Source organism: Lingula anatina, chromosome 1, assembly GCF_051362555.1.
Source record: "Lingula anatina isolate TDL-2025a chromosome 1, LinAna3.0, whole genome shotgun sequence".
NCBI classification, from domain to species: Eukaryota; Metazoa; Brachiopoda; class Lingulata; order Lingulida; family Lingulidae; genus Lingula; species Lingula anatina.
Genome location: NC_141767.1, coordinates 25,267,389 through 25,284,779, shown reverse-complemented (window position 1 = coordinate 25,284,779; position 17,391 = coordinate 25,267,389). Strand labels below are relative to the sequence as shown.

Here is a 17,391-nt window from a genome sequence, read left to right as displayed (position 1 = left end):
AGTATATTTAAAAAATCAAGTAAATAATAAAATACGAGAAAATGAAATAAAAATATATTTTCTTAGCTTTCCAGCTTTTTAACCCCACATATGGATGAGAAACGATGTTAAAAATAGTGAATATTTCGTGTATTTACAGAAAAAAGAAAAGAAAAACGTTAAATCGCACCGTCCTCATGACGTCCTCATGACGCCAGCGAGAATTTAACAAGCAACAATAAGCCCAATCACAAAATGTATCCTGATTTACCCTCACGACATCACTAAAGTATTAGCAAGTTGTATAAACGTGTAAATTTTGTATGTTTTTAATAACATTGTGGATTACTATAGATACTGAGCTTTCAAAATAAATAAAACTTCTACGAATGCTGCCACAGGTAAATTTGAAACAATTTGAGAGCAGAGAGGGATAAAGCTGGAACTAGAGTGCTACACTATTGGCCAAAAATATTGCCCACCTCTAATTCCATGTGCTTTTATTTACAATTGATCACCATGTGTAAATTGTTATAAACAGCGCTTTTTATTCCAAATACCATAACTAACACATTAAATGGTAAAGGTAAAAAATGGCGGAGAAGATACCCTTACTTTATGCCATTTATTCAAATTTATGACATGCACCCCGTCGAATCCGATGTTTCACTGTCATTTCCATAGAGGCAACCGAATGTCACCAAATTTACACATAATTAGCATGGGCTCTGGCATATGGCATCATTTTTGTCATCAGAACTTGTATGTAGACGTCAGCAGCTACACTTTCTCTGAGGAAAGCCAGATTGGTAGGACATTCATAAGGAATGGCAGCCAGAGGTAGATAGAACCAACGCCGTAGAAAACAATCCCCACCTCACTGTCTTCATCTCTCCCTGACTTGACATGAATCATGGAGTCTGTTAACAACGCCACGAAGAAGAAATTTTGCTTCATTAGAAAACCAGGCACGCCTCTCATGACGCATTTCACACAATGGAGGCAATGGAGTTGCAGGGTCCATTACTAGCGGCGTCTCTTCCCCTGTTGGGTCAAAAAAGTTTTGTTAGGGGTACACCTTGCCCAGGACCACAAATCAGGCGTCTCCTGTTGACTTATCCTCTGGAATCTCGGGTTATTGTGAGATTTCGCAACAGTTCCTCAGAGAAGATACTGAAAATGTTCTCTTTTGACGACACACATCTCTTAGGGCATACAATCCTTCCTGGCTGTAGTTTTAAAGGCACGACTAATGCTGAAGCTCGGTCGCGTAAATTGCTTTGTACACGTGGCCTGCCATTCTGATATACATTCTCCTATACAGGGTTTGACAATTCTAACCAACTATTTTGCATTAGTTCACCTTGTAATATGAAAATTGTTTATTGCTCAATGCTACCGCCAAATTATATCTATAATTTTCAAAACATTCCATAGTTTTAACAAGAGTGTAAGATGATGCAAACTGAGTTACAATGATATTTTATTTCTTAAAACGGTTCTACCGGTACATCAAAACTACAAAGAATAAACAATAATGCAAGTATGGTTGAAATAATGAACATATGAACATACACACAAACAGAAGGAAAGGAAATATCCATAAGTAACGTTTTGAATTCAACTGTACTTATGTCAAAGTATAAAAAAAAATTTGTTAAATGGTAAAGTTGTTGTTGTGACGAAAGTGTAGATACACGTAGAATTGCATTTTTCCAAAACTAAATTTACTTTCAAAAATAAGAAAGTGTATTTTTTATTGATTGTTTAACTCAAACTAAAGAAAAGACAACAGTTGTACATGAAGTATATACAGCACGTGGTGTTATGCCTTGTCTAAGTTCTTCAGGTATGTTTTTTTCACACAAAGACGATACTATTTGCTGACAGCAACGAATTATTGAAACTTGCACGATATTGGCGGAACTGTTTTTCTCGATCAACCAATAAACCACGACAAAGTTGAAAGGGTCATGTGAGTCCGATCAGCATGACATTTGACTTTGCTTTTCAAAGTATTGCCATTAGTGTAATTCTCTTCTAATTATCACGTTTTCGTTGTAAAAAGATGTATTCACGTTTTGAAGATATAGACAGCATTATATAGGTCAGCATGACATTTAGCCTTGTTTTTTAAGGTCTTGTCATTAACAGCACAATTGGCAAACAGTCGACAAAGTCTGACATGCAGACTTTTATTCGCTTTATTCAATTCTATTACAGAATTCTAGGATTCAAGGAAACATCCCTTTTATTCACTGTGGACGTTCATAAATGTATTAACATTTTCGTCAAGATATTATGTTATGCCCTATTAATTATAACTTGTAGGCCTAGAGTGTAAAGGAGTGTTTCAAAGATAAAGGCAAAATAAATAAATAAATAAATAAATACCTGGGGGTACATTAGACCGAATTTGCTGGGATATATTGTTATATTGGGTATCTGAACTGTTTAGGCGTTATTCAAAAAGATGGAGCATCGTTCGATTTTTTAATAAATAATCATGAGGACTTTGAATATTTAAAATATTTTAGTACGTTTTGTTATTTTTGTATCTCGAATGAAATCAGTAGACTTAATATGCCTTTTTTTGTGGTGTGCCACACTGCTTACATGGCCAATTAGTCTTGATTGTTGAATTCCGGGCGCATTGTAATTAATCATAATGTTCTGTAAAAAATAATCGTCTGCACGTCCTGATTCGTCTTCAGATTAGATCCGCAATTGGTTGTCTCTGTCTGCTTCAAAATGGCCTTTCTGCAAACAAAACGTTCTGTTGATAAAGGAAATATGTATCTTAACAGGCTGTGTTGCGGTGAATTGGAAGGCGAGGGCGAAAATATTCGTGCGAGGGCAAATATGTCCGATAGTGCTGCATGAACTAACGGTATCTGATGGTGTTGACGTTTTCTTCTCAAGTAAAGGAACCAAGGGCTTAAACTGACAGAGCAAGAGGCACTCCAAAAACAGACCGAAAGCCACCCTGAATTCATAATCTCCTGAATATTTGTGTCCAACAAGCACCCCTACCCAACGGATTAAGGCAATCGTTCAAGGCCATCATGTCTACATCCATCCGCAAAAGTCATTCATTGCCGCAAAGGATCCGTTACCCGCCTTCGTCTATTAAGGTAGTGACCATCATTCGTATTTACCCCAAACTACTTTTCAAGCACTCTACCCCTTGAATCTGGCGGGGTATTTGAATTAAATGTATGGTTTGTAGCTGAACAGTTTTGGATGATTTAATATAGTCAAATAGTTAACTTTACCAACGATAAACTACTAATGGTATTTTCAGCAAAAAGCGCCTTCACGCAATAAGTCACGAAATGAATTTCTGTTCGGTGTATTTGATAATTGGGAGTGGAAGAAAAATTGGAATTAGAAATCATGGTGTGCCCTGCCCTGTTCATTATCACCGGTGATTATAAGCCCATAAATGCCACCAAGTACGTGCAAATGGATGATAAGAGCGTTATCATTGCCTATATGGGCATATAACAGGATGGCAGACCTAAATATAATTTGCTAATATTGCTGATGACATCAATGGAGACACGTAATAAAAGATCGGCTTAAACTTTCCGAAACCGAGAGAAATATGAACAGATAATAAATTTCACTATGCCCAAATTTGTTTTGAATAAAAGAAGTCCGACATGTCCGCAAATAGTACGCCATGGCCTGCTACAACTCGTGCTCGTAGCTACTATTGTTGAACTAACACAGCGGACAGCAAAACAACATTTCAACTGAAACGTGCAAACTTTTTTACATTCCTCAATCCTCAGCATGTACTGTATGTATATTAAATATATGTATATCTGAAATCTTAGTTTTATTATAATCAATTAATATAATCCAATTATATTTCTAATAGCTATTGCAGCTGTCTTCTTCAGTAATTGCCACTTTACCAAATACAAAGTCAGCATATGGCAGTCCATGACGTTGTATTATTTAACAAAAATAATGTTACATGGCTCGCGTTTTAAATCCAATACCTTTTTGGAATAAGACAAATATTTTGAACACAATTCATTATAATGTGTTGTTTGGCTATATCTTTATTTATCACATATATCAGTAGGTCTAAGATATTATTTAACATGAATGAACAGAAACGTATAGTTTTTGTACTGCGAATATATGCCTGTTATAGGATATTTTCTGGTGAAATATGAAACTAGCATTCCCTTTCACCACCAGCTACATTGTTTTAATGAAGTAGACCTGCAAACCACTAATTTACCTCGAGCATCATTAGAAACTAGCGGCCAAATATAAGTTGCATACATGCGTTCATTCAATAATTGCATACAGTTCATTGAAACGTTCAGGCTGCTAGGAATCAAATCTGTCTCTTCGCCGATACTGATGTTTACCATATGATAGTTGTGTAAAATAAACGTGCCTTTCGTTGATGTTTGCATAATGAGTAATAAAATAACATTTTACAATCAAATTCTCAACTTATTCTTTATCCTAGATATATAATATGAGGAAAATACGTGCAAGTTTATAAAAAAAATGGGCGTGCTAAATGCTTGTTTCTGAGTTATGGAATGAAGATTTATCACTCAGCGTGTTTTTACCGCTTTCTTGTGCAGAAGTACTGGGGCCACTACTGCTGCCTGTGTTTACCACACTCTGTGAAGAGGTGGGTGAAACGATCGATGACAAAGGTGGACTTGTAATTTTATTTTCGCTGCGCCTGCCGGTAACACCGCCTTTGGAAGTTGTGGAGGATGCCTCGGGGTTAGATTGTGTTGCAGTAGTGGTGATGTTGTTTGAGTCTTGAATAGATTGTTCACTAGACGAAGAACTACTATTGTCGTTGTTTCGACAGCCCAAAGATGCAGCTGAATTCTTCGGACTGGTTTGGAAAGCAGCATATGGAGAATTAACTGAACGTTTGGCAGCTGTTTTGCTGTAAGCCAGACTACCGTCTCTCTTATTCTTCCCTCCCGATACTATGAAAGAGGAGTCTTTGTCACAAGTGGAAGAAACATTGGCATGTGAAGACTTTTTGGCCTTTTCCAGTCGTTTAGTCTGATCGTTCATTTCCTCTTTGCTGTCTTTCAATTTTTCCTTTGATCTCCTACAGGGATGTACAGATGAAGTTGATGAAGTATTCAACGCAGACGAGTGAACTTTTTGGCATTTTGACACCGCAGGACATGACTGATGAGAAGGAGGAGTTGAAGGCACAGACCTGGACCCACTTGATGGGCTTTTCTTCGCTGACGGAGAAGACTTGGTGCCTTTCACCCTTGAACGTGCTCGCTTGCTTGCATGACTAATGTCGACATCGTCTACAACATTTGAGGAAGAAACTGTAGAACTGTGTTGTATCTTAGAAACATCCCTAGTATTCAACTCGGCTCCAGACCCTCGTTCTTCAACTAAACGGACCGTAACCTCGCCCAATAAATTGTCCGCTTCTGGTCGTCTTATTGCTGTTAAGCTACTACTCTGTGTTTCTTTCCCATTCTTTATTTTTCTTGATTGCAGTTGTCTTAAAAGGCTTGGTTCTGGCAGGCTCGATCTTCGTCCTTGATCTCTCAGTTGTTGGACATTCTTGGGGTGTTTCATATAATTCACCTTGATCTGCGAGCCACTGTCACACATATAATCTTCTGATATGCCGCTGCGCACCACTCCGGGCTCTCGTGTGTCATCCCCATATAAGGTATGGCTTGAGGCAATGATCTTTCTTCTAAAATCCTCAATGGATTCTTGCTTTTGAGATATTTCCTTGATTTTCGTTATGTCAGGTTTGAGGACACATCTGAAGGAGTTCCTTTGCAAGGCCGAATAGGGAGCTGTCTCTGCAATGTCGCAAGGAGAAGCAGACGTCTTGATAGATAAAGCGGATAGGCCAGCAGCAACAATTTCTGGATCAATATCCAAAGGCTTAGAACCGACCATAGGTTGAATACGTATGTTGACAGATTTACTGAGACTGCCTGTCGACTCAGTTTTGGAATCTAGGTTCTTGGTCTGGCTGTGAGGTACTCCCATATCAATCCTACTCAAGGAGTCGACATTATGCTCGATATTAACAACCTCAATTCCTACATCTGGTGAATTTTTAGAAACGAGATCCTCTGATGATTGTTTGCTGGCCCTTCTTGGAGATGACATGTTCTGATAATCATTTGCAGCGCAGTTGTATGACTTCGAAACGGGAGCATGTGCACGACTAATTTTTCCATGAAAACCTATGTTGTGGCACGACGCTTGGACGATATTTTGTCTTATTATATTTTGTGATGATCTAGTGTTTGTATTGCCTACGATGTCACTAAGGTTTGGCTTGAAGATATCTCTGAAGGAATTTCTGGCCTCTGTCCGAAGTGATTCCACGTTTTTTATCTCTCTCGGTTGGAAATTTTTAATTGACAGTGCAGCAAGGCCACTTTTTATTTCCTCTTGCGGAATGTCCAGTGGAGTTTGACCAATCACAGGGACAATATCTATGTCTTCAACTGGGTGTTGGTCTTTTACCTTGTCTAGGTTTTCACCCCAATCAAGTTCTGATGCCATTTTATCAATGCTTTTGGCGAGATGAGACATTTCAAAGTTGTTCAAATTGTCCTGCTGTACTTCTTTTAACATTCGCTCAAACACGTCATTAATAACGGTTTCGGCTAGGAAACTTGTTGTTGATACACCTGCTCTTGGCAAACTGTGTTTGCTTGTAGCAGTTGCCACAACCTCGCTGCTGCCTGTTGGTTCTACCGGTCCTATCATATTTGAGTGCCACTTCATCAAGTTATTTGCGATGCGTTCAACGCTTGAGCGATCCAACCCTTTTCCTGCACGCAGTTCACCAACAACCTTTTGGAGCACACCTTGGACCAGTTGGTGTGCAATACTTGTATCAGACGCTTTTGAAACGCTCGAATGATGTGATTTCTCCTTTTGTGGAAGATGCTTTTCTTCTATCTTATCTTCTCTAGTGTTTGTTGCATCACCCTCCTCTGCAAGAGACGAATCAAAAGTAAGTTCTTCAATAGCACGAAATATTATATTATCAGCTAAAGATGAGGCTCTTGATCTGATGGATCTGACAGAGGCCGCTTCCTGTAGTGCACCCTGGTTACTCTTTATCCCTTGCATTACTGCTTGAATCCTGCTATCAACAAACTCATCCGCAAACAAGGAAGACGCATTGGATGAAGCTGCGCTCACCATAGAAGAAACAGGACTCTGGTCCACTCTTGTTTCAGATCTCCTTCTAGCGAGCTTTCCAAAAACTTTGTTAAGTTTGCTGTTAACAAAGCTTTCTGCAAATACTGAAGAAGCATTGGAAACGACACTTGGGGTAGACTGTACACCTTTTAGTTTTCTCTGAACTCTTTCTATGGTGTCAGTTGTAAAATTATCTGCAAATATAGAAGTGTCTGATCTCTCGGTATTCTCCAAAGCAACTTCAGCAATGGCGTCATCGAGGTTCCCAATATCTTTGTCTTCCATTCTACCTTGTGCAATTTCCTGACACACTTTTTCTAATACTTCCTCAACGATGGACTGTGCCTTTAACGAGGTTGTCGAAGATTCCCCTTGTTCTTTGGGGTTTACAACTTTGGTGTCATCTGTATTCAGGCCTAGGCGTATGAGACTTGCAGCTATGTCTGCAGGTTTGATTAACCCCTCCTCGAATTCCTCCTCCACCTTATCAATCACGCCACAAACGTAATCATCGACAAACGCTGTTAAACTGGACGCGGCGCTGGTAGGCTGGGGTTTCGATGTTTTGCCGTCTAGGATTTCCCGTGCACATTCTGCCAGTTTCAGCAGCTGCTCTGGGGCAAGGAGTCCCGCTTGTAGGTCCTCTATCAGCGACAACAAAGCGTCCTTGACATACACAGAGGTTATCTTTTTCTCAGCTGCAATACGTTTCTCTGCTAACGTCAGCGAGTCTTTGGACATAAGGGGTGCGCCCACATATTCCATGTCTTCGTCAGCAGAATCTTCTGGAGATCCTTCGACTGATTGTAGAGACATATCCGTTGAGTCCGGTCTTGAATATGCCACGTCTCCACGCCGGAAAAGGACTTCGTCTTCAACATCCCCCTCCTCTCCCGACTCGTCTAATTCATACACAGGGTATATGGCGTCGGAATCGCCGCCAAGCATTTCGTCCACGCTACTAAATCTTACGGATCTCTTTCTTGACTCTAAAACAGAGAGAGTGAGAGAGAAAATGAAAGCGGATGCAATAGTCCGCACTTACGACTGATAATCCTGCTTACTTATTTATCTTTATGGAAACACAAACACACATCCTTATTGTTTGCCTTATGTTTATGTACAGATTAAACCCCCTGCTCGATGAAGTTATAGACATTATCTGCAAGGTTAACTTTGTATTTTATTGTGCTGTCAATCTCGCCAATAAGCATGTATGGAACAAACGTGAGTTTAAAAAGCCGGCTTACTTGTTTCAAATACATGTGCATCAGACTCGTTTCTCACCACACCAAGGACATCATTGTCAAAATCTATGTTGCCATATAAAGCATCTTTAGGGGGGCGAACACCTGAAATTACGCAAAATTTCTCAAAATAACAGTCAGAAAAAATACTGATGAGACCAATTGTACAAATGTGGTTTATCAAAATTTATCTAAATATAGGTCTATCCAACAGTTTTCCGTATGATTTGTATATATTGTAGTCTTATTCCTGTCCTTTCATCTATCATTATTCCCCCCCCCCCATTAATTTTTCCAAAATGATGAGTTACAGGAAGCCATATTAAAGAAAATTGTTCTGAAAGACCTAAATAATAATAATAATAATAATAATAATAATAATAATAATAATATTTTGTCTCTTAAACGTTGACTCATCTAGGCAATTTCAGTTTATATGCGACTGTTTGTTGTGCTAAGTGATAAATAAGAAGAAAGGTACCCTTTAAGACCATTTCGCCATCTAGTGCTGTATTCTCCACTACACCTACTATGTCCTCATCCTCGCCATAGTCACTAACACTTTGGTTAATTTCACTCTCTCGTAGAACACCTGTGAACGGTAAAGGTGGCGACTCAGTGGCGTGTAATGTAATAGCTTTTCTCTTCATACTTAATGCCAACTTCTCTTATTTAATCAATTGAAAAAAAAACACTTTATCCGAGAGAAATATCCAGATCCAGTTTGGAATTTCTATGCTCCGAACAAAATCTGTGTTCATATTACCTAATTTGAGGTATTTTTTTACAACTAACGCAGATGAATTAAGTAATGGCAAGTATGCACTGCACGTCAAGCATTTTACTAGCTTTATCTATACACACATACACGTGCGTATAAAGCCACATTTGCTATCATATTCTGCTTAGCCTTGTCGTTTTATTACGGATTTTCAACGAATGGCATTGAGGGGAGTTATGAGTTGGAGATTAATTACACAGATCATAAAATTAGACACTTTTAGATTTGCAAAACAAAAATGACTTCTGATGTTAAAACAAGTTAATGTCTAACCGGATACTTTCTCTAATGCCTTAATTTTTCAAGAATTCTACACATTTCATACAAAGCAGTACTTTTATTTCCGAAACGGGTTCACATTAGAGTATCTATCAGCGAAAATATTTGCGTCCACAATAGAAAAATTCAACGCACCGTCATCCTCTTCCATCATTTCTATGGTTTTTTCCACTTGGACCTGCTGATAGGCTGGGAAAATGATCTGTAGAGAGAAAATATGTTCACATAAAGATTTATTACACACCTCATAATGGCGAGCTGGAATAGAAATCTGTAGTTTTAGTTCAATTAAAAGAGATCAATTTCTAGAGAGTTAGTCTTTCTAGTACGACTTTCATATACTGACAACTTGTTCTATTTTAGTTCTAATGCAACTGATCCTTGAATCGATGCACATAATGTATTTGAAATGCCAAAGGCAACCCAGTTCGTAGGTAAGTGAAGAAAAAATTGGTATACAGAAAAAAGGGACTGGCAATGCAGTTGGTCTATTTTTGTACTGTTTTTGTTCCATAAGGCAAATTTGGCTGTGGCCATGTTCTCAGAAAGTTACCAATTCTTTCTATCCCTAATCTTAGAACTATCTTTGGCATAACGCGGCATTCTTCCGAAAGTTTCCGGTCCACGAAAGAAAACGAGATATTTGGAAGTAAGAATACTTTGAAGAGAATATCCCCAGACATTTACAACATATCATAACCAAGTGTAAGAGCATATAAAAATTTCTGAACCACGCGAAATTTATACCTTACTGACAATCTCGACCGTGGACTGAACAATGAATTGTGCTGCCTGGACAATGTCGTGACTTATGTTCTTCGTCAGGGTTGACAAGGACGTGTAGTGACTCTGTTACGAGGATAATTAAGAAAACATAGTTTTATATAAGGAGCGGTATACGAGAACATTATTACCACTGATCATAACCAAAGAAATGAAACAAATGCAGAAAAATTGGACAGCTATAAAATTCAGTTGAAGTTTGGAGATTTTTGCTGTGAAAGTACTTGATAATCGTGTTCATTCTTATTCTACAATACGTGTATAATAGCTTTTAACAATACTACTGGTAGTGCATATTACTTAGTACTCAACCAAAAGTTGAATCCAACGTTTTGTTGCTATTATTAAAAATGACTGCTGATACTGTGTACACATGCACGTTCTGTCACTCACCTCTTTGGTGGGTTCTACAGAACCAGGTAGCGCAATGATGCCGTGCATGTCACCATACCCCATTGACTCCGTGGAATCGGTTCCCTCGGCCTGAATCACAGGAAATAAAACATATGCAAATTCACAAAGTTTATTTTTAAATGGAGCATTTAAAGATTAAATGCCCCATATGCAATAGCAAATACACAGCATCAGGTCCACATTTATCCCATTTCTATATACAAAATATGCTTTATGAATTATGCATGCACATCAAATATTTTGTATCTCAAATTAACCACACCTTGACCATGACATCTTCAGAGCTGGTCAGTATGACGCCTCGGAGGTCGCCTATCGCAAGGTCGCTCCGCTGAAGAAAAAAAAAAGGCTTAATGTTAATTATGCACTGGCGTCATTTAAACAAAAATGCAAATGTGTTCAAAGAACCAGCAAACGTCGTTTGACAAACGTTTTGACTGAAAGACAAGAACGGCCCGGTGATACATGTAAAACGACATACATGTATAAGGGATAACGGATGTCATAAAGCAAAGTGCTAAGATTAATTTGAGACAACAGCACATGAAACTACATATAATTGTCTTACACACGGATACCACGGAGCAACGTTACACTGAAGTTTAATTCTTTGGTGGCACTTACAGCTCAATTTGACTTTTTCTTTCTGTCGTATTTTTTTAATATGAATGATTTGCAACTGGTTAACTTACAGCGTCCCTAACATTTTAGGGCATTTCAAGTAAGCCGTTTTCTTTTTTTAATTCAAAAAGTGACATTGAAATTTATTACATTAACTTTGGTGAAAGAAAGAAGCACAGCGATTGCATTCCTCGAGGCACTGACACACTACTCATATATATGAAAAAAGCTCATGCGCAGACAAACTCAAATCTACGGTAGTCGTATCTCGTATACGTTCCAACTACGCAGGCAAACGTTGGAATACGTTCGCGTACGCAGGATATAAAATTTTTGAGCATGTTCAAAATTTTTCAGCGTGTACGACTGTATGAGCCTTGGGATACGTTAGGCATACAAAGACGACACTAGAGTAACGCTAAAGGTACGCTTATGTACGCTTCTCATAATAATAATAATAATTATAATAATAAGGACCTACGTATCATGGCATTAAGAGTATCGTTCCTGTTACATACCTTTTTTTCGAGGCCTTCCGCAGACTTCTTTTTAGCCACGCCTATTACGGTGGAAAAAACTGTTGCTCCCCGCAAGTCATTAAGTCCTAGCGTGCTCACTGAATGGTTGATCAGAGGATGGGCGGTACTCATCAAGGTGCGCTTTTTCTTTTTATCTTGTAGGTCATCTGAAATTTTTATCGATATGCCCATTAGAAAAAATCGCTTTAGATTCATATTTCAAGTCCTTCATGTTTCTACACTTATTTTGAAGAAAGACTGAAAGGGAATAGGATTTCAATACCGTACATGTACAACCTACCTGCAAGACCAGCCAGACATGTAGACAAACTCCATGTGCTCTTTAGGTTTGGACGTACCTTTCCTGGAATAATGGAACGTCTTTAATTTACACTTTTGAAATGTAGAAATATGATTGTTTTGGCCTGTATGGTATACACTATAGGGGAAGGAAGTCTCATTAAGAGAATCCCACTTACGGCCACGCTGTCATAAGGTGTTCAGTAACGGTTAGACAAAACTGCGAACTGCGGGCTTTCAGCGGTTGATTTTTTTGTTTTGGATGCAAAAACATTCAGTGTATCTGTATAAAGATCCCAAACGGCGATCTGGTCTCGCTTTTGGAAGAAAAACTCTACAGTGTCTTCCAAGTAAGCCATGCAATTACCATAAACCTTATGGCACTGCGTAAGAATGCACACACAACGTATAAAAATGTGACTTGTCTAGAATCCACGATAGAACTAACATTGGCCGTTTAATGCGAACATCCATTTTTCCGTTTTTTAGTTATTTGACATTAACAATGCAATTTAGTCGATACTTTTTACCTTTGGCCCTATGTCGCTTTTTTTGCTCCCAGTACCGAGCTATCTTCGCCTGCAGTTTGGCGTCATAGACGGCTTGCAGGTGTGCCTGTTTCTCTCGATGTCGCCGACGTATTTCTTCAAATCTTTCTATAAATATATTATAACAACAGTGGAGTGAAAAGAAGTGGTGATTCTTTCCAATGAATGTGTTTGCTTTATTCATCAGTGTTTAGAAAAGCATGCCTGAATCAAACAAAAAAATTAATAGAGCAAGATGTTGAATGCCAAACAAAACAAGTAGTCATTCTTTCGCGTCTTATGCAGCAAAATATCATAAAGAGAGCCATTTAGTTGAATTATTGCTCGCTGTCTCACAACAGTTTTGCAAAATACAAGATTTTATAGAGCTCAGATAAAAATCCTTACATGTTTCACGACATCAGAACTTTTTACATCATCATCAAAAAAATTGTTTCAAAATTTGGAACAGTGATATCTCTAAACATGAAACTAAACATATGAACGGCGAAAAGATTTTTTTCAGATGTGATACAAGTAAAAATTTAAGTTTGATACAATTTTCTCCAAGTGTGTATAACCTACACATTAAAACAGACAAAAATTCAAAATCCAAGACGATTCCTGAATCAAATAGAAGATGCAAGTCGTATACGGTACTATAATCAACCCATGCAAACTCGGGAAATTGAAGCTGAAAAACATTTTGCCAGTTTTGTGTCGAGGCATGACCCAGACAGCTTTGATTTATATCAATTTTTTAAAGAACAAGAAAATTATTTTGATAATAAAACTGTTTTGACCATTTTCATGCAAATATGACATTAAATTTTCATTAAATTTTGCATAATGTTGATGCTGTTTGCCACTTGTATAAGTCATTTAAAAATATCTATGCGCACCTGATCTTCATTCTGTCGATGCACAATATCACTATTATCTTTTCCAACAACTATTATTTTATCGCAATCTGGATTTGATATAAGTTTGCCTCACCTTCTTGCTTTTTTCTCTGGGCGTCAATTTGTCGTTCCCACTCTTGCTGATGTGCTTTTGCCTTTCTTTCCACTTTCTCCCTCTTCAGATTCTCTCGCTCAATCTTCTGCTGTTGCACCCTCTTTCGTTGTTCCCAGTCGTGCTGTAGCTAGAAGTGAAAAAAAAAGTTTTTTTTCTACTCCCTTTCTCCTTTTGTACTCCCATTACTTTTTTTAAAAAATAAACAGATTCCATAAACAATTAAACATTCTTCTTATAAAATTTGCTACCTTTTGCTGTAATTCATTTTCTTTTTGACGTTTGCGATTTTCTGCACGCTGCCGACGCAGCAGGTCTTGCTCCAGCCAACGACGATGCATGATGATACGACGCATTCGCTCCTAAATTATTATATCGGATAGATCAGAACATAAAAAATGGAGTATCTTGGGTAGACAATCATTGTAAATGTAATTTATTCATTTTTTTATGTAAAGTAATAGTAATTTATATATTTTGAGTCTTAAAATTGTCCTTTTGTAGACCCTAGGGTACGCACGACAAAGAGCTTAGCCATCTATTCCCATAATGTCTCACAGTGAGGGGTGATTGCTGGTTATTTGTAAGTGAAGATTAATATAGTAATAACAAAAAAGAAAAAAAAACATCAGCAGCTATCCCATAACTTGAAAAGGGCGACAAGATCTACACAATTCTTATGAACTGAATTATCATGAAAATGCCTATATAAGTTCATGCGGCTAATTCCATTGGCTAAAAACTTTTAAAACATTGCACCTTTCTGCGTCGTTTGTTCATCAAGTTAAGCCGCCGAGCTTCCTCCACTTGCCGTCGCTGCTCAGTTTCTGAGAGCAAATCTCTGCGAGCCTGTTCCTTGCGTGCCTGTCGCTCGAAGTTCTGCTCCAGTATACGATGGAATCTATGAAAGAAAACACTGATAAGCCTACGCGCTGCATGAACTACAGCATACCGTGTAGATTTGTAAATGCCCCGATGTCACTGGCCCTAAAGGACTGCGCTGTAGTTACCCGTTCTTATTGCGACATGTGTGCTATTGGAACTACTACTACTACTACTACTACTACTACTACTACAAGGTTAATTGCCCATTTTCGAATGATACCTTTGCCTTTCCAGTCGCTGTTTCTCTGCGATGCGTTTTCTTACAGCCTGTAATTTCTGTATGTGCGCTTTATTAGAACTGCCATCAGCCATTTTATCCCTTCCTTCTCTTTGACTAGCTTCAACCTGAATAAAACAGTTGTTATTATATCTGAATATATGTATATGTATAATATGACCTCTTTCAACATAACAAATAGTTTGCAAAATGTCAAATGATCTGTTCCTTCAGTGTTTGTGATTGTTTTTACTTCGTTGAAGAATGTTGAGCAACAAACATGGCATTTGTGATTAGCACCATCTCGAAGGATGTCTTATTTAAGAAACTAAACTTGCGGTTATATGTTTATTGAAGATTTTGCCAAAGTATCGGGTGTCTTGAATTCAGCTCAAACCTTTTCTTTCCTTTCTTTGGCCAACATCCGGAGGTGTATTTTGCGCAGATACTGTCTGAACTCGTTAAATTCCTTGAGGTTGCACAGAACCTTCCCGCTCTTTGTGATAAGTCCTTCTTTGTACAATCTAAAAAAATCAAAGACTGGATTAATGAGCGACGAAGAACCTCAAATAATATAAACCCTAGACTACTTTTTTCGACAGTTTTCTTCAGCGGCTCCCCTGAACGTGAACAGGTAAATATGCAATTAAATGTAGGTTGGGGGGGGTGGTGGGTTAAAATCCACTTTATCAAAATAACATGATTCAGAGATGGGTCTCTGAGGACGCGTGCTTTGACAACGTCCATTGCAGAGTAAGGACAAGTTGAAGATAGCTTCTTGTGTCCTAAGAAATAGTTTCCTTAATTATGAATAGACTAAGTAATGGATAGAGATGCAGGCATCACGCCTACATGTACGAACTGTGAAGTCTAAAGGTATCTGTGTAATGAGGACATCATTAGGTGCACTGAAGGGCACATTTAAAGACCCTAGGTGTCTGCGTAATAAGGACATTATTAGGTGTCCTAAAAGGGGCATTCAATGCTAAATACGTCAAGGTGCCTGGCCTCTAATGATGGACCGAGGTAGCCACGTCAGTGCAGTGCTGTATTATTGTAATTTCATCCTTTTCTACTCAGATTTTAAATTTAACTACATTTGAATTTGGTGTAGGCCAATTTACAATCGGACTGGATTTTTTTTTATCTGACATGCGGCAAATATATTTAAATTTTTTAATCACAAAAGAGGAAAAGACACAGATTTGGACGTACAGTATCATTATTTAATTTCTTGTGAATTCTCTTTTTTTGGAGAAAACTCTTACCTGTGAAGCATGTAGGGCTGAGTCAGATACGGCTTCAGATGAGGGTCATGAAGCTCCTTGTACTCGTTCGAAATAATCAGGGCGTATGGGTCGGTCAAGTCAAAGTCTACACATTTATGGATCTATTAAAAAAGGAATGGTCTGGAATTTATTTTAGGAAAAAATCTTTAAAATACCAATTTTAAGTCAGTAATGTAGTTTTGATGCCTTACGCCCTACCCTAAAGATAAAGAAAGATATGAAAAGAACGTGCTGAGCCGTTAGTTTATATCAAGATAAACAGCAAGAACAGGAGATAGGCCTACTGATAATTCTTATTAGTCACACAGTCGATTGCTAGAACAATGGCTGTAAAGACACCCTCCAGCTTCACGTTCAAAATGTCCATTCAGCAAAGACATATGCATTTTATAATAACAAACACTCGCCAAAAATTAGTTATGACATAACCTTTTCTCCAACTTTTGTTGTAAATAATTTGACGGCGCCTTTTGGAGCGGGCATCATTGGAAGTTTTGCATCCAAAGGCAAAGTGGTCCAAATCGGGAGCGGATTGGGAGGCAAAGTTGCCTTAGGCCGTCTGTCCAGTTCATCAGGATTCAGTCTTCTCGACAGTGTCAAGCGATCCATTTTAAAGACTCAATTTGTTTTGTTCAGTGCATGTAAAATTCATTTTAAAGTCGCCATCTTGCTATCACCGTTCAGCGTTTTATTACGACTGACGTCACAGTTGAATTGATAACATAACTTGTCATCAACGTCAACGTAATTTACGTCATAGATCTATAGACTATTACTTTTACACATTGTCAGACATCGCAACCGCGCCGGATATCAAATTCAGTGTTGAAAAGTTAGTCTACATTGTGAGTATTAGGCCTATTTTAAAGTTACGTTTAATTTTAAAGTTAGATATGATGACAAATGCAGTAAACAGCTGATAAAGTCTAGCATAAATGCGTCACCTATCTATTCTTTTTAACTTAATTATGTGAAATCTTACTTATTTAGCTTGTAGGCCTAAATCAGAATTATTATTTCTGGCATCAATAAATCGTAGTGTAATGAATAAAGAAAAGAAAAAGAGGAAAAGAAAAAAGACAGATTTTACTGCCATAATCGGAATACGCCTTGTGAATCACATTACTAATTAAAATCCCTTCGAAATTCGAGATTACAAAATGAGACTAATTATTTTGACAGATGGTTAAGACGTTCAGTTGTTTGGATGGTGTTTGTGAAGACCAATTCAGGTCACAGATGTTTTGAGTGGGTGAATGAATGAATAAAAGTATTGCTGGCCTTAAATTTATCTTTATAAAATATAATAAGACCACTTTGCCTTTACACAAGTG

General features: G+C 37.9%; 1 protein-coding gene across 3 annotated transcripts; it reads right to left on the bottom strand.

Annotated features, from left to right (window-relative positions):
- Positions 1 to 3,911: 3,911 nt before the first annotated feature.
- On the bottom strand, positions 3,912 to 16,893 carry LOC147764156 (uncharacterized). 3 transcript variants are annotated; one of them, XM_087001889.1, is made up of 17 exons: positions 16,487 to 16,892; positions 16,037 to 16,158; positions 15,166 to 15,292; positions 14,772 to 14,896; positions 14,426 to 14,567; positions 13,918 to 14,028; positions 13,649 to 13,796; positions 12,656 to 12,781; positions 12,127 to 12,189; positions 11,826 to 11,992; positions 10,949 to 11,017; positions 10,666 to 10,755; positions 10,237 to 10,338; positions 9,625 to 9,691; positions 8,911 to 9,021; positions 8,433 to 8,534; positions 3,913 to 8,171 (listed from the first exon to the last, which is right to left on the bottom strand). In XM_087001889.1, the coding sequence occupies exons 1-17, from the start codon at positions 16,664 to 16,666 to the stop codon at positions 4,525 to 4,527; spliced, it is 5,499 nt and encodes a 1,832-aa protein (XP_086858015.1). In that variant the 5' UTR covers positions 16,667 to 16,892; the 3' UTR covers positions 3,913 to 4,524. The 3 variants fall into 3 exon arrangements, with proteins under 3 accessions (XP_086858016.1, XP_086858015.1, XP_086858017.1); XM_087001890.1 differs by lacking the exon at positions 12,127 to 12,189 and having other exon boundaries at positions 3,912 to 8,171; positions 16,487 to 16,893; XM_087001891.1 differs by lacking the exon at positions 10,949 to 11,017 and having other exon boundaries at positions 16,487 to 16,893.
- Positions 16,894 to 17,391: the final 498 nt, after the last annotated feature.